Source organism: Ambystoma mexicanum, chromosome 10 (genome assembly GCF_040938575.1).
Source record: "Ambystoma mexicanum isolate Mex_15411 chromosome 10, UKY_AmexF1_1, whole genome shotgun sequence".
In the NCBI taxonomy this organism is placed as follows: domain Eukaryota; kingdom Metazoa; phylum Chordata; class Amphibia; order Caudata; family Ambystomatidae; genus Ambystoma; species Ambystoma mexicanum.
In genome coordinates, this window is record NC_090932.1 from 229,109,876 (window position 1) to 229,133,091 (window position 23,216).

The following is a 23,216-nucleotide window of genomic DNA, read 5'->3' on the forward strand; positions in this document are numbered from 1 at the left end:
CGCAGCAAGAAAGTCAAATTGAGGATCTAAAATTAAGGCCATCTCTTGGAGCAGTTGGGATTTTATGATAACCTAGGGATAAGGTTTGCAGATGATTTGACATGGTCGGCGCAATACATTAAGGCTGTGGCAATGCTAGAAAAGTACAGTGGTGAATCTGCAGTTTTTAGAATAGTTATGAAGGGGTGCAGTCTCCCCAGCCCTAAAACTGTACAGGGCCCAAGCTTGAGCAGCAACCACGCATGGATCCGAATTATGGGGTCATGGTGTATATGCCAGTTTATTGTGGTTGATAATACATTTTTGAGGGCTTTGCTTATGCAACCAAAGGGCGCTCACATGGCTAGTTTACATTGGGAAAGTGACCTGAAACCTATCTTGGAAGTTATAGCAAACAAACCCTTGAGATACTGGACGAAATTAAGGAGCGGACCAGGACTTGCTAAATACTGAGAATCGCTAACAAGTTTGCAGCATGTCTCTGGTCCAGGTTCTCTCCCCTGGTTTAGGTTTGCCGTAAGGGGTTGGAGGACCTGGACCCAACCGCCTTCTGGTCGAGTACTGATGGTTAATTACCAGGCTCGAGAGAATTGGTCAAAAAGAAGGCCAATGAAGAATCAATTAGGAACATGAAAAGGGCCTGTGCTAGGTTGTCCACAGGATCTTTGTATGTATCGATAAAGGAGGAAGAGGGTTTTGAGCCTTACTTAGATTGCATGGCACTGGGTTATGCTCTAACTTCATACCTCCAACTGCATACAAATACCCTGAAGGTGGCTCTTTTACGGCAAAATGGTCAAATCCGCCTGACACACAATGTAAAGTTTGTGGCAACTTAGAGGAATCGATCAATCACTTCCCATTCTTTTGCCCAGGTTATTTGGGCTTGAGGGATTGTTATTTGCTGTCACTTCTTTTAGGGGAATTAGACAGATTGCTGTGGCATCCTGCAAGAGTACTAATGATTTGAATGCAGTCTTATTTCAAAGTTCCTACATATGGCTTTCCTAAGAAGAGAACATTTTGTAAAATAACTTGTGATACAATTTCCTGGTAATGTGCAAAGTACTTTTTATAATTTAGAATTGCTGATTAATTGGTTTTATACAAGTGTTCGATGCATTTTGTTTATGTCTTGGAAATGTACACTTAGGTTTTCGGTTGTACTGGTAATATATGTAATTCTTATTGTTGGCTCTAGATACGTTCAATTTTATAATGTGATGTAATGCTGCTTTTATGATTCTCAAAGCCGAACAAAGCTATATATGTAGTCAAATCCATTTGAGCTGAGTCAGACACTCACAGCACCCCGAGAGGCCATCGCTGGAAGTTCACCTCCAGTTCTGAGCCACAACAGCAAGGCATTGGGGTATGCAAATCAGTACAAATGCAACTTTCTTCAGGAACGGGACGTTCTGGTTACAGGTAAAACCTAAAAACCCCAGAAATGTGCAAGTTCTGGTACAGTACGCAACCATAACTTGCGCTACCACTGTGCACTGCAAGGACTAACACCCATGACATCAAAGATGACATCACAAATGTCATTGATGACATGACATTACCATATTCTACCAGCCACCTCACCTGCGGAACCAAACATACACACCTGCCAGCTTATTTGTACTGCTCCATGGCGTCTGCAACGTACTGCACAACCATTCTTTGCAGGTCATCACCGTCTACCAGATGCACAGTCAACATTGCATTAGTGGCGTGGGATTCCTCAAGTCGTAGGCTCTTCAATCCATGGCGTACAGCCTACCACCTTTGGTCATACACCCAATGGGCTACACCTTCAACACAGGCACCGCAACTCCATAGTGACAGTATGCAAACCCAGAATCCACTGCCCACATTGCATCACTTTGCACAGCACCATCTCCAACTATACATCAAAAACTTTACCAAGTTTTAACTGTGTCCTCACCAGCAAAACCAAACATGCAGGAATGGCAGCTCACTTCTCCTGCTCTATTGCGTCTGAAATTTACTCCACACCCCTTCTTTACAGGTTACCACCCTCTGCCTGCAGCACAATCTAAAATGCCTTACTACTGTGTATGTCCTAAAGTCCTAGGCAGTTGAGTGCATGGCCTACGGCCTTTCGCCATGCACCCAACAGTCTAGACCTTCAAGACTGTCACTGCTACATAATAGCACCATCCATTTCACCATCTTCGGCTATCCACATACACTCCACCAGCACTACTACCCAACCTGCGCACCGCCATGGACCTATAAAGCAAAAGATTGCACCACTTAACATAATGTACAAACACACCACACTATGCAGGCTACACCCTGCACCAGATGTACACCCATACTTGGTTCACTGCAGAGGATATGGTAAAGCCCTATGCTCTTCACTGCATGCCCTACAGTCTACGGCCTTCGTCCATGCAGGCAATATTATCCTTCCACAAACCCAAAGCAGGTTCCTTAACCCATGCATGCCACCATGTGCCCAAGTACCGCTTCCATCCACATTTCACAACCACACACGCTCCCACCCAACCTATGTCATGTGTAATTCATTCCCCTTCTAAAATGTACCTGCCACCACTTACCACAGGAAGAGGCGGCCACAAACAGGTCACCTGCACACGCATCCATCAATCACATACTATACCTCTGCATTGCACCCATTCGCTAATACAGGTCGCTGTGAGCAGAATCCACAAACATACCACAGGCTCCACCACCCCTACCCAGACCCATTCACAAACTATTGTGTCACTACCAACCTAACCACAACTGTTTCACAACATTGGCCCAAGTGCAACAATTCAGCACACAACATAGTTACCAAGCACAATGAAGGTGCACTTCTACCATATCCTCCTCCATATTAACAGTATGCAAACCCAACACCCCGTCCCCACACTGCATCACTTTTCACATCACCACTCCAATTACACAAACAATTTACCATGTTGTAACAGTATCCTCACCAGCAAAACCAAACATGCAGGCATGGCAGCTCACTTGTTCTGCTCTATAGCGTCTCAAATGTGCTCCACAACCACTCTTTACAGGTCACCACCCTCTACCTGCTGCAGATTGCAAAATGCATTACTACTGTGTCAGTCCTAAAGTCCTAGCCTCTTGAGTGCATGGTCTACAGCCTATGGCCTTCGGCCATGCACCCAACAGTCTAGGCCTTCACCAGTCTCACTTCTACAGAATGGCACCATCCATTCACCAGCCTGTAACTGCTGCAGATTCCGAAATACATTTGTGCCTTGTGTGTCTAACAGTACTAGACTCCTGAGTGTATGACCTACAGCCTTCGGCCATGCACCCAACAGTGTAGACCACCACGACTGTCACTGCTACATAATTGCACCATCCATTTCACCATGTGACCAACTTAGCCTATCCACATACACAGCACTACCACCCAACGTGCGCACCGCCGTGTACCTATACAGCAACAAATTGCACCACTTACCATATTGCAGAAACAAAACACTGTCTCCTGCACCCCTGTGCACTTTCATTCACATACTACAGCCATCCCCACTTCCATTCCCAAACTATACTGCCAAAGTAGCCACATTCAGGACGCAACACTACCATGCAGCCAATATTGTAATCCTGCCACAGACCCAAAACAAGTTCCTTAACCCATGCATGCCACCATGTGCCCTACTACCGCATTCCATCCACATAGCACAGCCACCTGCACTCTCACCCAACCTATGTCATGGGCAAATTCTTCCGCTCTAATTTACCTGCCACCACTCACCATGGAAAGAGGTGGCCGCAAACAGGTGCCGCCACAATCTATGGGGCCGTTGCGGCACCTGCCTCCAAACACCACACAAAGTACTCGCCTGCGTAGGTACCTGCAACTTCACGCAGTACACGGGAACGCTACAGGCACTCCTCCGTCTTCTTCCACCTACACACATTTCACATGAACCACTTCTCACTCCCCCACCCGTTCCCTCCCTTCTAGCCTCCAACACATTCCGTATGGTACATTTTCGACAACCTTCCGCCGCCAATGACACTTCGGTCCGCAGAGCGAACAGGGAAATGAAATGGGACCCATATATCACACATTTTTTGGGACCTACATTTCAATAATTTGCCAAAAAAGTACTGGTCGGATTTCCACCAAACACAAAAAAGCATGCTTTCTGCCCTAAGCCCCAGCTCCTACCGCAAATTTACTGAAAATCCGTCCAGCCGTTCAGGCGTGTAGCCATGCGCAAAGATTTTTCCCCATTCAGTCCATGGGGGGGGAGTGTTGGGGGGGCCTATAACTTTGCCCTCCTCCCCCACTAAACCTCTGCAAACTTGGAGACAAAATTGAAAGCCGACCATACACTTTTTTTGCAAAGTTTGGTGAGGATTCGTCCATGGGGAGCGCTGTTATAAGGTGCCGAAAAAGTGCTCTTCCTACGAGTTGAGCAACTTAACCATAACTACACGCCCGCTACCGCGGGCCGTTATATGGGATACATTACTCACCGTAATCGTATTTCTGATGCTTGTATCTGCTTATATTCACATGCTGTGCATAGGCCAACATCTAGTAGAAGCTGCAGAGTATTACAGTTTGTTTTTCGAAACTATCCCTAGTGTGACGTCCTATGTACCCATGATCCCTCACGCGTGTAGGACCCTCAGATTGTATTTTTTCTGATAGGAGGTAGCATGAGGAGTAGCGCGAGTACAGGGTATCCAAGCAGAGAAGATAGAGGAGACTACAAGCCTCCATGCGCCTTCTCTCAGAGGGGAGGAAGGGCGGGCGCATGTGAATCTAAGCAGAAACAAGCATCAGAAGAACAAGTTGCTTCTTACCTTGTAACGTTCTTTCAATGGGATGTTCCTCCGACGTATTCCTTATCTTGTTAGATTACATCCCAGCTTGCTGGTCTCGGAAAGTTTTTCAGTAGAGGGTGTTGCGCGTAGACGTCCCTCGAGCCGGTGTCCCTTGACAGCCTCCATCTCGGCGCCGATGTCATCGTGTGTATAAATAGACTCACGCAGCGACCGTTGCTCAGTTCCGTTTTGAAGCTTGAAATTAGCTGTGCATGAATTGGTTATTGACCTTGAAGGAGCGTAAGCTGCAACTACAAGGGAAGTTTAACTGCGGGGATGGATAGGAGGGGCGATGAGGATAAACAGCCCATCGAAAGAACGTTACAAGGTAAGAAGTAACTTGTTCTTCAAAGGGATTGTGTCCTCCGACGTATTCCCTATCTTGATAGACTCCCATAGCAGTGGTGTGAAAGAGGAGGTGGGAGTAAAATTGGAATATTTTCCTTTAAGAATGAACAGAATGTAACACAGCTTTGCCAAATCTTGTCTCCTGGCTAGAGGAGGAATCCAGACTGTAGAATTTAGAAGGTATGTGTGGACGACCATGTGGCAGCGGCACATATGTCCCGAATCGGTACCCCTCTTTGGAGAGCCAAAGAGGCTGCGATACCCCTGGTTGAATGAGCCCTAAGATGTTGAGGGGGCTCTTTACCTGCCAATTTGTAGCAATAATGTAAAATAATCCATCTTGAAATGGTCCGTTTTGTGATTGGCAATCCTAATTTGTGTCCTGCATAAGCTATAAACAGTTGGTCTGCTTGCCTTATCCTAGCAAGTCTGTTGATCTAAAAACTCAAGTCGCGCCTTGGATCCATCCTATGTAGCCTCTCTTCCTCTTTCCCTGGATGGGGAGGAGGATATAATGAAGGTAAGGTTATTTTCTGAGTGATGTGGGATTCAGAGACCACCTTTGGGAGGAAATTAGGCTTCACTCGTAAGACAACTTTGTCTTTGTGAAAAATTGTATGAGGAGGTTTGCAAGATAGAGCTTGTAATTCGCTCACTCTTCTGGCAGATGTTAGAGCCACTAGGAAGACTGTTTTAAGGGTGAGAAATCTTAATCAACAAGAATGGAGTGGTTCAAAAGGAGTACCCATCAGAAAATTTAAGACTAGATTTAAGTCCCACAAGGGAACTTGGAACGGCTTTGGGGGATAGACATTAGTTAACCCTTTCAGAAATTGGATTACTAGGGGTAATTTGAAATATGATGGCTCCTCCGCAGTGTGCTTAAAGATTGACAGCGCTGCGAGGTAGCCCTTGAACGTACCAACTTGAAGACCTGAATTCGCCAAATAGAGCAAAAAAGATAACACCATTGGTGTACTGCATGAAAAGGGTTCGATATTCCTTTCTCTACACCAGCTGCAAAATCTGTTCCAACGGCAGCAGAATAAAGTCTTTGTTGCTGGCCTTATAGCTGAAAGCAACACCTCCATGACGTCATCCGGGAGGTCCCAATCCTTGTATCTCAACCTTTCAGAAACCAAGCGTGAAGGTTCAGGGTTCGGATGTCTGGATGGAGAACCAGACCTCCCCTTCTGCGAGAGAAGATCCTCTCTTTGCAGAAGACGAATCGGAGGGCAGATGGACATGTCCAGAAGGTCCGGGTAGCACGTTCTCCTGGCCCAATCCAGGGCAATTAGGATCATAGTCTTCCGGAATCTTCTCAACCTCCTGATCATCTGAGGAATGACAGGCACTGGAGGAAAAGCATATAGAAGTGGAAACTCCCAGTCTACTATGAACGCGTCCCCTAGAGCTCGTCTCGGGGGAAATTCCCTTGAACAAAACTGATCGCACTTCCTGTTGATATTGGTGGCGAACAGATCCACTTGAGGGGTTCCCCAAAGGGCGAAGATCTCTTGAAGGACTTCCTGAGCTAGCTCCCACTTGTGGGAGACTGTGCTCTGCCTGCTCAGAGCTTCTGCTGTCAAGTTCTTCTCTCCGGCTAAGTGAACTGCCGAAAGAGAGATTCCTTCTTGAATTGGCCAAAACCAGAGCTGCAGCGCCTCTCTGCACAGTGGCAGTGATCCTACGCCTCCTCTTTTGTTGAGGTAGTCAATGGCCACTATGCTGTCTGTCATTATTAGGACATTTTTCCCCTGTACAGATGGCAGAAAAGCCTTCAGCGCTAGTCTGATTGCTCTCAGCTCCAACAGGTTGATATGTAGTCTGGGATCCGATGGAGACAACCGACCGCTGATGGTCAAGTCGTTGGCATGGGCTCCCCGCCCCGTGAGTGACGCATCAGTGACTACTGTTATCTCCGGCCATGGTTGCCAAAACTGTTCGCCTTGCAAAATGTTCTCCTGACAGGCCCACCACTGAAGGTCTTGAGCCACTCTGTCCGGGACTTGAAGGAGATCTGTCATTCTTCCTGAGAATTGCGACCATTGAGTTCTCGGCACCCACTGGAGAGATCTCATTCTCAGGCAAGCCTCTGGCATTAGGAAGATGCAGGATGCCATGAGGCATAGCAACCTCAAAAAGTCGAAGGCTGGAAGAAGTTGGGCATTTTGAAATTTGGTGACCATCTGCAGAATATCTTGGGCCCTCACCTCTGGTGGCGAGGCTCTCCCCAGGGAAGTGTCCAGGACCACTCCAATGAACTGGAGTATCTGTGATGGCATCATCTGTGACTTCTTTAAGTTGAGGGAGAAGCCAACTTTGTGAAGAAAGTGGCAGACATAATCTAGTTGGATCTGAGCTTGTTCCGATGATACTGCTCTGATCAACCAATCGTCTAGGTAGGGATAGACATGGAGCCTTCCCTCCTTAGACTCGCCACCACTACCGACATTAGCTTGGTGAAGACCCTCGGGGCGGAGGTCAGCCCAAATGGCAGAACTTGAAATTGATAGTGGGAGTTGCCAATTACAAACCTCCGGTATTTCCTATGTTTGAGATGGATTGGCACATGGAAATAAGCATCCTGAAGGTCTAGAGATACCAACCAGTCCTGAAGCTGGAGGGCCTGAAGGATCTGAGAGAGTCACCATCTTGAACTTGTCCTTCCTGAGGAATTTGGTCAATTCTCGTAAGTTCAAGATGGGTCTCAGTCCTCCGTCCTTCCTCGGTGCTAGGAAGTAGGGGAATACCAACTCTTGTTCCTCTCCAGTGCAGGTACCGGTCCTATGGCACATTTCTCGAGCAGGTCTACAATCTCCTGCAGGAGGAGCGGATCTGGAAACTTCAAAGAGTTGTTCCCCGGTGGATGACCGAGGGGTGTGTAGAAAAGGCAGGCAGTAACCTTGGGCAACTGTCTCCAATGCCCAAGCATCCGATGTAATAGCCTGCCATTCTGCCAGATGTTTAGTAGTTAACCTGCCCCCTACTGGTGTCTTGTGAGGGGAGACCTCAGAGGGGTTTAGAAGCAGCGGACGCAGATGCCGAGGGTAAAGTGGCACCTGTTGCTGCATTTTTTGTACCTTTAACCCGTCCACCACAGGGGAATCGTTTCTGCCCCCTTTGAGCTGGCTGTCCTCTGCCTTTTCCGAATGCGGAGTAAATGCGAAAGGACCTACCCCTCCAGGAGGTCCCTGAGGGGCGATTAGGAGTCTGTCGGATTGCAGCCCCAAGAGATTTCGCTGCTGCCTTGGATGTTTGTAACTTCTCCAGGCTGTCATCAGCCTTCTTACCAAATAAAGAAGGTCAAAGGGCATGTTCAAAAGTCTGGCTTGTACATCTGGAGCAAAACCAGACTTCCGCAACCAAGCAAATCTGCAGATTGTGGTACTTGCCGCCATGGCCCTGCTGATACTGTCAGCAGAATCAATGCCTGTTTGAAGGGACTCGCACATTGCATCTTTCCCATCGTTGATGATGTTTAAAAATGCTTCCCTTTCCTCTCCTTCTGGGAGACAGTCAGATGCAGATGAAGCACACTCCCAAAGTGTATGGCTGAATCTTGCAAGTGTGCAAGTGGCGTTAATAGATCTAAGCGCCATGCTACATGTCGAGAAGACTTTTTTTGACATAGCATCAAACCTTTTATCGTCCCTGTCCTGTGGAATAGTAGGGTATGCAGATCTATTTGATGAAGTTGCTGCTTGTACAACCAAACTCTCTGGAGTTGGAGGTTTGCTCAAGTATTCAGGATCTGTAGCAGATACCCTGTATTTGGCAGATAGTTTGTTAACTGCAGGGATAATGTCAGGAGTTTCCCAATTAGCAGAGATCTTTCTTTGCAGAGCAGTATGAAAAGGAACAGGATCTTCCTGTGGACCTTTAGCTAAAATGTCAGTAAGGTCATCCTGCTGAAAAGAAGGTGTAGGTGTAGACCACCCAATGAATTCTATTATTCTAGCCATCAGAACCCTATAAAGAGTCTCAGCATGCTCCCCAGGGTCTGGTTTACCAAACCCTACTTCTGGAGAAGTATCTAAACCACTTGCCTCATGTAAAGAGTCTTGAAGATCTTTTAACCTGTTCTCTTCAGAGATAAATTCCTCTGGTATGGGTGTTGTGGTCCTTTGTAAACCAAAAGGTCTCATGGTCGGAATCCTCCCCTTCCTCATATATAGAGGACAAAGCTCTAAAGTAATCAGACCTAGGATATGGTTTAAAACCCATTTCTAGAGCAGAAGGGGCCAAATTGGTTGTCACCGGTTGAGAAAACGTCGAAGTTGTCGACGTGGAAGACAAAGGCTTCGACAAGCCCGAAAAGGTCATCGAAAAAGATTGAAGAGACCTCGAAGTACTCGAGAGGATCGGAATCCTACTCTGAGTCGAAGTTGTCGACGGCATCCTCGAGGTCATGGTCGAAGTCCTCGACACCTCTACTGTCTGAGATGTAGTGACAGTTGTAGGTCTGTCTTATCTGAGTCAACAGTGGCGTCGAAGACGGTGTCGATGCAATCGATTCATGCATCGACGGACCCTTCGACAAAGGCGCTGACGCAGATTTATGAGTCGAAGAAACCTTCAACGACGGCGTTGATGACGCAGACTTGCTGCCTTTACTCGAGGGTTCATGACGCTCTCAGGTAGTTTCTTTCGCCGGGTGCAACGACTCGCAGCATTTTGATTTTTCGGGTCTTTCACCCAGGGTATCACCTTTAGCCGTCTGAGGGGGTCAAAGCCGCTTTCTCGAAGACGCTAAGCATTTTCTCATGGAATTCCTCCCACTTAGCTGGAGAGCTGTGTTTCGTGGGGCAGGTGACCCTTTCCGGGGAGACCGAAGAAGAGTGAGATCTACGACGCCTCTTAGAGGATTTTGATTTCGAAGACTGATGGGAACCACTTCGAGACCTTGAACGAGAATGTTTCCTGTGACGGCGAAGAGAGGAATGCCTCAACTCTGCCGAAGAAACTTTCGAGGGAGTAGAAGTTTTAAGAGTCTTACCTCTTTCTAGCTTCCCCTTGCGCTCCTTCAAGGCTTTCGCCGTCATGGACATACAGTCTTCGCATTCCGAACAGAGATGCTCCGATCCCAGGCACAACAAACAGATCCTGTGAGGATCCCTCAACAACATTTTCTTCGCACAATCGCAACACTTTTTGAAGCCGGACCGTGGGGTCGACGGTTTGGACAAGGAAGCCATTGAATTAAGATGATATCTTTGAAGAACAAGTCAAATCTTCTTGAAGAAAGAACTGAGCAACACGATTCCGAAGCACAGAAAAACGGAACTGAGCAACAGTCGCTGCGCGAGTCTATTTATACGCACAAAGACAGCCGTGCCGAGACAGAGGCTGTCCAGGGACACCAGCTCGAGGGACTTCAACGTGCAGTGCCCTCTACTGAAAGACTTTCCGAGGCCAGCAAGCTGGGATGTAATCTATCAAGATAAGGAATACGTCAGAGGACACAATCCCTCCGAAATACTATTACGGTGAGTAACGTATCCCTTCTGAGGCTTGTGGAATCTGCTTAGATCACATGCTGGGCATAGATTAGCGAGCACTGTTAGAAGAAGGAGGTGGGATGTGAGAAGGGTCATGGGCGAACAAATGTCTTAGAACCGCTTGTCCCACTTGTGTATCTGTCTTGGAATGAGTGTCAATGCAGTAGTGCTGAGTAAAGGTGTGAACAGAGCTCCATGTAGCTGCTTTGCAAATACTGTCTAAGGGGACATTTGCAATGAAAGCCAGAGTGGCTCCAGTACCTCTTGTAGAGTGGGCCCTTGGCTTAAAAGGCAATGGCACGAGCGCAGCTCCCTGCTGAGTGAGTCGCGATGGTGTTCTTTATCCCTGCCAGATGAAAGGGCAACAGAAACATCCCTTGGGCGACGGCCCAATGCCACAGATGCTGGGCTTCCTTCGAGAGGGCTGGGGATCTGGATCCTCCCCGCTTCCGGATGTAGAACATCATGGTGGTGTTGTCGGTGAAGATTCTCACCACCTTGTCCTTGAGGGACAGGAGAAAGGACCTGAGGGCCCGGAACACTGCACGGAGCTCCAGGATGTTGATGTGGAGCATCTTTTCCTCCGGGAGCCAAAGGCTTCTCGCGTGAAGTTCTCCAGTGTGCGCTCCCCACCCTTCCAGGGAGGCATCTGTCGTCACCGTTATCTGGTGGGATGGGGTCTGAAAGTCTGTGCCCGCTGTCAGATGAGCGCGGGTGCACCACCACCGGATCGCTCGTCGGAAGGTCTCGTTGAGGGATCCTGTCCTCAGAGCTGCCCGTCACTTGGATCCAGCGGGCGTCGAGGAACTCTTGCAGAGGGCGCATCCGAAGCCTGCACAGGCGCACGAGATATATGGAGGAGGACATCATCCCGAGGAGGGACTTGATGGACCTCACCCTGGCCATGTCCGTGGCCAGCAGACGCTGCACCTTGCCCAGGGTGGCCTTCGTCCTTTCCTCCGACGGCGAGGCCAGACGCGGCACTGTGTCGAGCTTGGCTCCCAGAAACAGTGTGACTTGCGATGGGACCAGGTGGGATTTGGGAAAGTTGATAGAGAATCCCAGGTCCGTGAGCAGCTGGACGGTCTTCGCTGTGATCTACGGCAAGCTCCCTTGTCCTTGCTCGGATGAGCCAGTCGTCCAGGTAGGGGTAGACGTGGATGCCCTGCAGGCGCAGCCGCGCCACCACCAGTGCGAGGCACTTGGTGAACACCCTGGGTGCCGACTTCAATACGAACGGGAGGGCCTTGAACTGGTAGTGCCATCCTTGGACCACGAACCTGAGGAACTTTCGGTGTCCTTTTAGAATGGGGATGAGGAAGTACGCATCCTCCAAATCCAACAACGACAGGAAACCGGCCTCCTACAGCTGTCCCAGCACGTGCTGGAGGGTGACCATCCGGAACTTCTGTGCCTTGATGTACTTGTTCAGTCGTCGCAGGTCCAGGATGGGGCACCATCCTCCGGTCTTCTTTTTCACGAGGAAGTACCTTGAGTAAACTCCAGAGCCCTGGAGCCTCTTCGGGACGAGCTCGATGGCACCTTTTTTGAGCATCGCCCTTACCTCCAATAGCAGTTGAGGGATGCGATTTTCCTTCCTGGCTATGGGTGGAATGCGGGGCACTTTTTTAGAAATTCGAGGGCGTGCCCCTGGGCCAGGGCGTCCAGCACCCAACGGTCGGTGGAGATGGACTCCCACATGCTGACGAACTTCACCAGCCAGCCTCCCACAGGGGTGCTTCGGTGGGGGCCCAACACCGCTGTCGGTTCAATCTTGCTTGGAGGACGCCTTGCCGCCTTGGCCTCCCTGGCGACGACAGCGGGGTCCAACCGACTTGCCTCGTCCTCTATAGGCTTCCTGCGACGAGAAGCGGGCCGCTTGGCGGTACGTAGAAGAGCCACCGCCAAATCCCTTGGAGGCACCCTGCTTGCCTCCGGCGCTCCAAAGGGACGGCCTTCGTTGCCGGAGAACGCCTAGGGCCTTAGCTGTCTCCGTGTCCGCCTTGATGGCTTGGAGGGACTCATCCACTGCTTTCCCAAACAGATTGTTCCCGTCGAACTGCATGTCCAAAACCTTGGCTTGTACGTCCTGGCGGAAATCAGTCGCCTTGAGCCACCCTCTTCGTCTAAGGCAAACACTGTTGCCTAGCTGGCGGAAACCAGTGTCGGCAATGTCCGTTGTCACCGTAATGGTGTGGTCCGACGCCACTTCGCCTTCTTGCAAGATATCCAGGGCCTCGGCCCTCTTGTCATCCGGTAGGAAGTCCAAAAGGGGGGGCGATCTTGTACCATAACTCCCTGTCGCAGCGGGCCACGATCGCGAGGGCGTTGGCTTCCTTAATCGTTGTTGCCGCCGACGAGCTAACTCGTCCCATTGCGTCCAGCTTCTTTCCTTCGCCGTCCGGCGGGGAAGTTGATGTTGAGGCCGTTGCGCCCCCCCCCGCTTTCTTCTTGGCCGCCGCTGAGACGACCGAGTCAGGGGTCGGTTGTGCCCTAAGGCACAAAGGGGCCGTGTCGGGGACCCGATACTTCTTCTCGTACCGATCCCTCTTGGCAGGCGTCGTAGACAGGTTCTTGAGAAGGGTGAGACCCTCGTCCCAGATGTCATTCAGTAGAGGCATGGCGAGGACTGTCTTCCTCTTGGCCTCGCGCCGTTGGTAAACAAAACCTTCCTTCTCTTCGGGGAAGAGCTGAAAAAGCTTGGATGCCCTGGCGATCATTGCATGGAAAGATCTGATCTCGTCGGGCGGGGAGGCCCGGGCTGGGGGCGATGGGAGCTCCGTCCTGTCGTCGTCGGTACCCGTCGTGGCCGTGTCCGTTCCTGTGCCATCCCCAGGGACGGGGGATGTGGGTAAAGGCTGAGCAGGCAGCGAGGGCAGAAAAGGCAGGGCTGGATGGATCCGTCTTATCTTGTTCGGGGGGCTTCCCGCCAGGCCTGGCTCTGGCTCCTCCGTCGAGCCTGGTTCCGGATCCTCCGTCGGTGGTAAGGGCAATCTCGTCCTTATCTCCGAACGTAAGGATTGTATCGCCAACAAAATGGCCACCGAGTTATCCTGCAGCTCCGGAAGCGGCGGGTGACTAGGACCCTCGCCGGTGCCGCCGTCACTCTCGTCGTCACCCCTCCGTTGGGGACGGACTTCTTCGACGCCCTCTAAGACTTCTACCAGCTCCTCCTCGGATGCTGTGTCCGTGTCCACAATGGCCACCGGCCCCCCCCTCTTTTTCCGCCGGGGTCTTCACGGGGGTCTTTTCGATGGGTCTGAAAGAGGCTTCCCTCCGCGGAGGCAGGGAGACTCTGGGCCCCAAGGTCGCTTCCACTGGTGTAGCCTCCACAGGCTGCAACAGGGCCACCGCGACTTCCTCGATAGAGACCTTGGCCAAGTGAATCTAGGCCTTTGAGGCCTTCACCTTGGGGGGAGGGTCACTGCCTCGGCTCCCCCTCGGCTGAATCCTTCATGATCGACCGGGGCCTCTCCAGAAGCTTACCCGGGTTCTCGGATTTCCTCTTCCCCGAACCAGAGCGTTGGCTCGTGGTTGATGGTGCCGGGGAAGGCGCGCTCTGCCTGGCAGCCAAAGAGCCCGACCGTTCGGCGCTCCCGGTGCCCGCGGATTCGTGGTGCTTTGCCTTCTGTTGAGCCCCCGTCGCCGGGGCACCCTCACAGGACTTAGAAGACCGCTCGGACTTCTTCTTCTCACCTGACGGGCTCTTTCCTTCCAGCCAGTTGGAGAGACGAAGGTGTCTGTCCCTGATGGTCCGTTCCGACATGTTCCTGCAAAATGCAGTCCTTCTCCACGTGCGTTTTGTCCTCATGAAGGCAGTAGAGACATTTCGAGTGCTCATCCTCCTTGAACACATTCTGCAGCTGGCATCCAGAGCAAACCCTGAACAGCTTTCCGGGCGTCGAGCTTCCTTTCTCCTGGGCCATGTTCGGGTAGGCCACAGAAACTTCTGGAAACCTCCAAGAATAGTAACTCGACGAAATCTTCACCCTTGAGGGGCGTAGAAAAATCCGACACGTATCCCCGTTAATCGGATGTAGAGACGGTGGAGCTTGAGGCTCTATTTGACCGAAAAATGAGAAATTCTCCTTGAAAAAGCGCGAAAACGCAGCAAAAGCTCGAGAGCTAAACAAGAGGACTCCCAACACTTGGGCGTGCGGTAAAAATCGGAGGATGGCTGCCAGAGGCGGGGCTTATGGAGAGGGCAGTCATTGGCTGGCGGCAGTATAACCCAGAGACCAGTGATTGGTTACTACTGAGAAAGACAGATCAGAAACGAAACTGATACTGGGTTTTTTCTTTACTGAGGATTCCCGGCCTGACGACAGGGAATATTCATGAGCATGTGAATCCATGCCAGACCTTATGCTGGAGAAAGAAAGGATCCTGCACTGACAGAGCCTGAATTTCACGGATCCTTCTTATGGATGTAATGGCTACTAAGAAGGCAGTTTTATAAGTCAGGTGTCTGAGACTAGATTTGTGCATGGGCTCAAAGGGAGGCTTAGCAAGTACCACATTAGGGTCCCAATCTGGTGGTGGGTTAGAAATTGGGAGGGTGGTGTCTCTTTACCACTTCCATAAATGCTTTGACCACTGGCACTTTCCACCATGACACTTTGTTATGGGAAGTGGTGTAGGCTGATGCCAGGCGTACTTTAAGTGAGTTAAACACTAACCCTGCATCAAGTAAGTGAAGCATATAGGTGACAATATTGGAAGGAGTACAATCAACTGGGTTGATTTGCTTATTCTGGCACCAAATAACAAATCTTTTCCACTTGTCATAGTAACAGTGTCTTGTTAGGCTTTCTTGATTCTTTTAGGATATCCATACATCTCTGAGATAAATTGAGATGTCCGAATTCTATGCCTTCAGGAGCCATGCTGCAAAGTTCATCGAGTTGGGCTGAGGATGCACTGTTAGTCCCTCGTGCTGGGAGAGTAGGTTGTACCGGCACAAGAGTTTGATGGGGTCGCACACCGCCAGTTTGCGTAGGCGTGGGTACCATGGTTGCCTCGGCCACATAAGAGCAACCAGGATGAGCAGCATCGATTCCATGTGTATTTTGTTGACCACCTTCCTCATCAGAGGGATTGGTGGAAAAGCGTAGGCAAACATCTCTGACCAATTCATCCATAGGGCGTTCCCCTTGGAGCCTGGCTGGGGAACCTGGATGCGAAGTCTGGGCATTGCCTGTTTTCGTCTGTGGCGAATAGGTCTATAGTGGGGAAACCCCATTGAGAGACAAGGTCTCCTACGACTTCTTCGTGTAGTGGCACTCGTGTTCCTCTGGGAGGGGATCCCTGCTCAGAGCGTCTGCCAGTGAGTTGAGATCCCCTGGAACATGTTGGGATGACAGTTAAGTGCCCATTTCCAAATTTTTTGGGCAAGCTTGGACAGATTTGGCGAACGAGTGCCTTTGTTTGCTTAAGTAAAACATTGCCGTAGTGCTGTCTGTTAGGACCTACACTGACAGGTTGGATAGGAGGGGTTCAAACGCCCAAAGCGCTCTGAAGACTGCCAGACGTTCTAATAGGTTGATGTGGTTCTGAGCCACTGTGTGAGACCAGAGACCCTGAGCTGTATGGTGCAGGTAGTGGGCTCCCCACCCTGCTAGGGAGGCGTCTGTTGTGACAATGGCCTGTATCTCTGGATCAAAGAAGGGTTTCCCCTTTGTGAGATTCTCTCTTGTCCACCAACAAAGACTCTGTACTAATGTTGGCGAAACGACCACTAGATCGTCCCACTGACCGCTTGCTTGAGACCACTGTTTCGCCAACCATTCCTGCATGGGTTGCATGCACAGCCACGCGTGGGGAACCAGGTAAATGCAAGATGCCATCATGCCTAGCAAACGCATTGCTTTGCGCACCCTTATTTAGCGACTGGCTTGGTATTGAGGAATTTGCAGCAACAAATTTCAAATTCTTTCCTCTGATGGAAAGGCCACCCCTCTTGGGTGTTTAGGATAGCTCATAGGAACTGTTTTGAGGTGCTTGGCACCAGGCTTTATTTTTTCTCGTTGATCGAGAAGCCCAATTGGAAGAGGAGGTTGATAGTTCTTTGGATGTTTAGTCTGCACATCAGGGGGGACTCCTCTGTAATGAGCCAGTCGTCCAGGTAAGGGGTACACTGGGATTGCCTCCCTACGTAGGTGCGCCGCCACCACCGCCAGTACCTTGGTGAATACCCTTGGAGCCGAGGCTATTCCAAAGGGTAGCACTTTAAATTGGTAGTGCTGGTTGTCTATATTGAAGCGCAAGAATCTTCTGTGTGCTGGGAACATTGAAATATGAAAATAGGCATCTTTCATATCCAATGTTGCCATGTAATCCCCTTTTTTAGTAGTGGGATTACCTCTTGCAATGTAGTCATGCAGAATTTTTGTGACTTGACATATTTGTTTGCAGGGCGCAAGTCTAATACTGGGCGCATTGTCAGATCTTTTTTTGGCACAAGGAAGTAGGTTGAATAAATACCCTTGCTTACCTCGCTGCCCAGGGACGACTTCTATGGCGTCCTTTGCAAGCAGAATGGCGATTTTCTCGAGAAGGATTTTCTGGTGATGCAACAAGTGTACCTTCTGTCGTGGTGGATGGTCGTGGGGGCGCCCTAGTAGTTCTATACAGTACCCTGCAGACACTGTGGACAGCACCCATCTGTCCGAAGTGATCCCCTCCGATATGTGGGTGAAGGTGGAAATGCGCCCCCCCTACTGGGGATGCATGGGAGGGGACGCGAAGCGGAACGTCACCGTTTGCCGGGTGGCATACCACCTCTGGCAGAGCTGCCTCTGCCTCTAGTGCAGCCCCTGCGCTGCCCTCTGGGTGAGCCTTGAGCTGTTTGGAACCGATTGTTGCCCCATGAGGTTCCTTGATTTTGGTAGTAGTTAGAGCCCCTCTGTGAATTTTGGCTGCGAAAGCGCCAAAAATGACTGTTTCCCCTTTGACCTGAGGGTTTATTTGTGAGTTGGCCAAGAGACTTTAATGTCTCGTACTAATCTTTAGCAGTCTTTAGGGCCTCCTCCACTGCTTTACCAAACAGAACGTTGGGCTCTACCGGCATGTCTATGAGAGTGACTTGAGTCTCGGGTTTGAACCCTGACTGCCTCAGCCAAGCATGGCGTTTTATAGCCGTACCCTCGGCTATCAGTCTTACAGCGTTACCTGCTGCATTAAAATTTGTTTTAAGAATGCAACCAGACACGGACCTTCCGTCTGCTGCAATTTGGGCCAACTGGCTTTTTAGGGGCTCAGGTGCAGAGGATACTAAGGCAGCTACCTCTTCCCATTGATGACAGTTATAGCTTGCCAAGAGAATGGCACTGTTGGTGATGCGTGACTGATAGGCTGAAGTGGAGGCCACCTTCCCACCCAGAGAGTATATTCTTTTGCTCTCTTTATCGAGGGGGAGGGGGGTGCTTCAGAAGAAGCAAGAGGTGTAACTGCCCTTTTTCTGGTGGTTAACAACCAGGGAGTCAGGTTTTAATTGACCCCTAATGTACATAGGATCAGAGGGTGCACCCCAAAATACTTTTTCAACTCGTGGATTAACCGCACAAGTCAGATTTGGGGTTACCAGCGAGGGATTAATCCTTAGTTGGATAGATTTTAATATTGGAATAGGCTGGGTAATGGCTCTCGTCTCCTAGGATCTCTTCTGCAAAATCCCCATCTTCTTGCACACCTTGTGTGTCGATATGGAAATGGGCTGCTGCCTTAGCTAGCACCTCGTTAAGGAGTGGCTGGTTATCTATCGGTGAATCATTCACCGGAGGGTCTTTAGGAATAGGGGAGTCAAGATTGTAGGCTTCACCCTCATCCTCATGGTCCTCGTCATCCCTGTAATAAGAGACCCTGTCTGGTCATCTACCATTCGTGGTTCTGTCTCCTCGCAGTATGATTCGGGGTGGTAAGATTCAACCACCAAAGGGTCTGTGACCAAACTCTCAGAGTGTACCTCAGAGTGGAGTCTTTTAGCAGGGGGCTGAGAAGCTTTAGCCCCTGAAGAGGTAGCAGGGCTGTTAGCCTAACTATGGAAATAGTTAGGGTCTTTCTCATAGAAGTCTGCCATAAATGACATCCTTCTCATCACCCTATCAATATCAGCTGAGTTCCATTCCCTAGAACTGGGAATGAACCTCTCCTGTTCTGGTTCCTCATCCATGCCCATATCATGAGTGGGAGGGACAATTTTACTCTTAGGAGTAGTGCCAGGGACCTTGGACTTCTCTATTATTTTAGGAGTCTTTTGTTTTTCCTTATGGTGTTCTGAAGGTTTCTTGTGTTGTTTATCCCCCTTCCCATGACTAGAGGAATGTTTTCCGGAGGTTTTAGGGGTTTCCGAGTGTTTCGATGCTTCGAGTCGAGGTTCGGAGGTGGTCTTCGGCGCTTCGCGTCGAGATTCGGAGGTAGTTCGAATCTCGGGCGCTTTGACTTGGGAGCATAGAGGTCGGAATTGTCTGATGATCGATCCTCTAGAAGTATTGGGAGTGCGGCACCATTTTCAACCTTAGACAATTGGTCATTGTCATGTGGCGATCGCAAGCGAGAACGCCCAGAGGACACAATCTTTGGACCGCTCTCTCAGTGCCTTCCGTTGCCGATCGCTCGACACACGTGTCGAGCCATGGCTGGGGCTGATGTGTTTGGAGGAAGTGGTGTGGGTTGCACTTCTGCCGCCGGGTGTGGTCCCCATAACTGGGCCGCTGGCCAGTCCTCCGAGGTCGGGGGTTTGCGCGTGGGTGTCCGAAGTCACCCCTCTGCCCTCCGATACGGCAGCGTTGCTGCCATCGCTGAACGAGCCCTCTACTTCCATGGCCTCTAGCTGCCTGACGTAGTGGGCGCAGCGCTTCATTGAGCGGTCCTCGAGTGTTTTTGGCTTGAAGAGCTGGCAAGCTCGACAAGTAGCCTCGGGATGGTCTTGTGGGAGACAAAGGTTGCACATATTGTGCTTACCTACCCAAGGGAACTTCCTGTTACACTTAGGGGCAGAATTTGAAAGGAGAAATCTCCATATGTGTACATTTTGGCAGCAGGGCTGTGTATGTGTAGGAAATAAATGTGGGAAGTTATGACCACCCCCCACTCTCCCTACTTGTACAGGGGCCGAGGCCAGAGGCCTTCCAAGGCCGGTCGTGTAGCTTTCGAGGGCTGGTTCCCTCGATCTTCGCTGACGTCGATCTTCGGTGTAGGATGGAAGATAACGGGGAACGTTTTTAACAATATTTAAGTATAATTGGCAAATGCCAAGGGAACTCTGCAACATGCGTCCGACTAGTATGGCGAAGATATACAATCTGGGGGTCCTACACGAGTGAGGGATCATGGGTACATGGGGCATCACACTAGGGATAGTATTACTGGCACGCCCTGGTTCGACACCCCTTTGCGTTTCGAAAAAAAAAAACGAATACTCTGCAGCTTCCACTAGATGTCGGCCTATGCACAGCATGTGATGTAAGCAGATCTCACAAGCCTCAGAAATTATATATATATCTCCACCCACACTGTTAATATGAAATCACAATTAAAATGTTTTTAAACAAAAAGCGAGGAACACATTTGCAAGGCCCACTTGGTCTAAGAACACCTGAATGAGAAATGAAAATGATTTACTCATTTTCCATGCGTTCTGGTGAATTCTCCGATATCTCTCACTTGTCTGCACATCAACACAAAAAAAACAGGCACAGGTGACGTTCAGGCATACACTGAAAAATCAAGCAAGAAAAACACTTGAAAAAGTTTAATATTGCTTAAAAATTTACAAGTACAGACTTTGGCGTTAAAAAAGTACCATGGTCCGAGAAACTGGAAGAGAATGAATAATTCACTGGAGTAATCCATTTCAAGTACAAGGATAGTGAGCATTGAAGTGGGTGTGCAGAAACACACAAAGAGAAGCCTCCACTAGGAAGGACACGAAGAAACACAGCAATAAACTGTAGAAAAGTATAGAAGTTCAGGTGTGTGCGTGCGTACGTGTGTGTGTACATGTGCGCATGTGGGAAGAAGACATTCAGGGAGTTTGGTGACGGGCCGCTGGTCCCATTGATTGATTCCATCATTAATGATTGCTAAAAATAGATTGCAGCAACTCTTTTCCATAATCACGACACTGACATTTGTAAACAGGAGAGTGCCATGCAGCAGGTTGGAGTCCTCAGTTTTACCATGATGTCAAATGTTGGGCTTAGGTGGCAGCAACACTCCTAAGCAAGCAGGTTGTATAAGTACGATGAAGTTTCCATTGAGGGGTTCTGCATATAAACAGTGGTCATTAAACACAGTGCTGTATGGGAAGGTAAACATCTGATCAGCCCCTTCCATAAACAAGGTTTCAGGATTAGCAGACTGCATTTTATACGCACACATCATACAGGCAACACCACCAGTTTCTTGACAAATGGTGGAACTTGGGGAAACAAACGCAGCTCTCCCAACATGCTGAAGAGGGACAGAGGAAACTCTTTCTCTTTTAAAAATGAAAAAGGTATCTAAATATGTATCATATACAAATAAATACTAAAGAGCTGGACCCGCAACCCAAAGCCAACATATAAAAAGGAAATCAGGTGAAAGATCAAAGGTGCATAGTGGAGACGTAGGTGAATGCAGCCGAGAGAGTGCTGCTCACAGAAAAGGAAAACAATGGAGGTAAAAGAAAGATGCAGGAGGGACAAACACTAGTACATGGAAGGGCAAAGAGATACATTTGTAAGGGAAAGCTGCTTGTTCACTTACTTTATAAGCTTCTAAGGCGTCTCAACCTTTTCACATGAATTATTTTAATAGTCCTGTTGTGTAACAGACGGGAATGGATAGTAACTCAACAGCTAATCACACCAAAAACTGGTGAACCTCCAACAAACCAGACTCGGTGCCACCACTGAGGAATTCAGAAGTTTCTGGATCAAGTTTTCCAAATGACTTTAGGGTAAAAGGCTAAAAAGCAAAGCAATTGACTTAACTAAGAGTGAGAGGGTTTGGGAAATGGATCTGGAAGGCCTGTGACTCAATTAAGGCAAACAGCATCAATCCAATGGGATTCCTCATTGCTTGAGAGCGAGGTTCTGGAAATGCAGGGTATCAGACTGGAAATTAATTACAGAGATCAAAGGACACAGCTGGTTGGATAATATGGTGCTTGGAAAGGCGGTCTGAAAAAGAGGCCAAGTGGGAAGTCATTGGACCACACAAGGCCCAATAGTAAAAAAAAAAAGGTAATTGGTAATTAAGACCCTGCAGCAGTTAGCACTCAAAGCAGCTCTAGAGGGCGTAGATCAACGTCCTGATGAGCACCTCAAACAACATACAAATTAAGACAAGTAGACAAATGTTCTAGTCTCACAAAGAACCCCGTTCCTCTGTAACGGACTGGGAGCTGTAGCCAAAAGCATCAGTGCCAATAAACAGTGCGAGGACCGGGGGCTCGGCGGTCGCCCCAGAATCAGAGCAGTAGTGTTCATAAAATAGCTCTTCTGGCCCACTAGCTGTCCTGGTCCTGCACCACTTTCTTTTTGACACGGAGTTTCCCTGTTCGGGTGGAGCCCTGTAAATGAGAAAACACAATATTAGACTACTGTAGCAACAACAAAAAGGGCATCCGAGAGTTGGGCAGGGGCTGGTCAGAAATCAGATATGAGAGCGATATTTAACAGACAGGATGGGACACAATCGAAGTTGTACCAGACATGGGATATTGATCGAGGGCTGGCACATGTATTTTAGAGAACAGACTGACTGAGCTGGCACAGCTTGGCAGCATCAGTATTACTGCTGGAGTGCACTCTGCCCCTTTAAGTGAAACAGACGGTCATGTGCTGGGACTTCAGCCTCACTGCAAAAGGAGGATCTTTTCCTGTACCTTTTAGTAACCTTTCCATATTGAGGACCCCCTAGCATCACGGGAGGAAAATCAAGACCTTCTAGTTTAAAAAAAACAAATAAATCACATCCTCATATGGATAAACATCACTTTGAAGTCCTTGCTACTGCAAGACCCTGCACACATGAACATCAGTATCCAGTAAAGCCCACCCCCCCGACAGACGTTCCCGGGGGCAGCAGTCCCTGTTATGGAACGTTTCCCCAGAGCCCTTTTTTATTTGAAACAGTGCTTGATGGCACAGTTCTAACAGAATCCCACAAAAGGGATGCAATACCTTACAAAGGCCAAGTTCCTTCAAGACCCCCATCAATGATAATAATGCTTTTTAAGAATAAGACCCCCCCCCCCCCATCAATGACAATAGTGCATTTTAAGAATAAGATTGCACAGGTACGCTTCTAGTGGTACAAGTAACTGGCAAAGTTCCAGCTCTTGCAGAAGCAATCTCATGGGCAGAATTGGGTGAAGAACGATTTCTTAGACAACATCTCGTGGGCAACAGTAACCAGTGAAGTCTAGATTTCTCCAGGACTTTCTAAAGGGGCAGTGTATTTGCCTAAAGCCCCAGATATTTCAGGGTTGCTCCCATATGTATTACAGGACAAGGGTTTGGATTGCGTGACTCCACGTGC

General features: G+C 49.3%; 1 protein-coding gene across 2 annotated transcripts in view; it reads right to left on the reverse strand.

Moving 5' to 3' along the window:
• Positions 1–20,424: 20,424 nt before the first annotated feature.
• REEP4 (receptor accessory protein 4) overlaps positions 20,425–23,216 on the reverse strand; it is a 261,700-nt gene continuing 258,908 nt past the window's right edge. For both annotated transcript variants that reach the window (XM_069617741.1, XM_069617742.1), the window contains one exon: positions 20,425–22,245. In XM_069617741.1, coding sequence (XP_069473842.1) covers positions 22,183–22,245 — 63 coding nt within the window. In that variant the 3' untranslated portion in view covers positions 20,425–22,182. The remainder of the gene's footprint in view (positions 22,246–23,216) is intronic.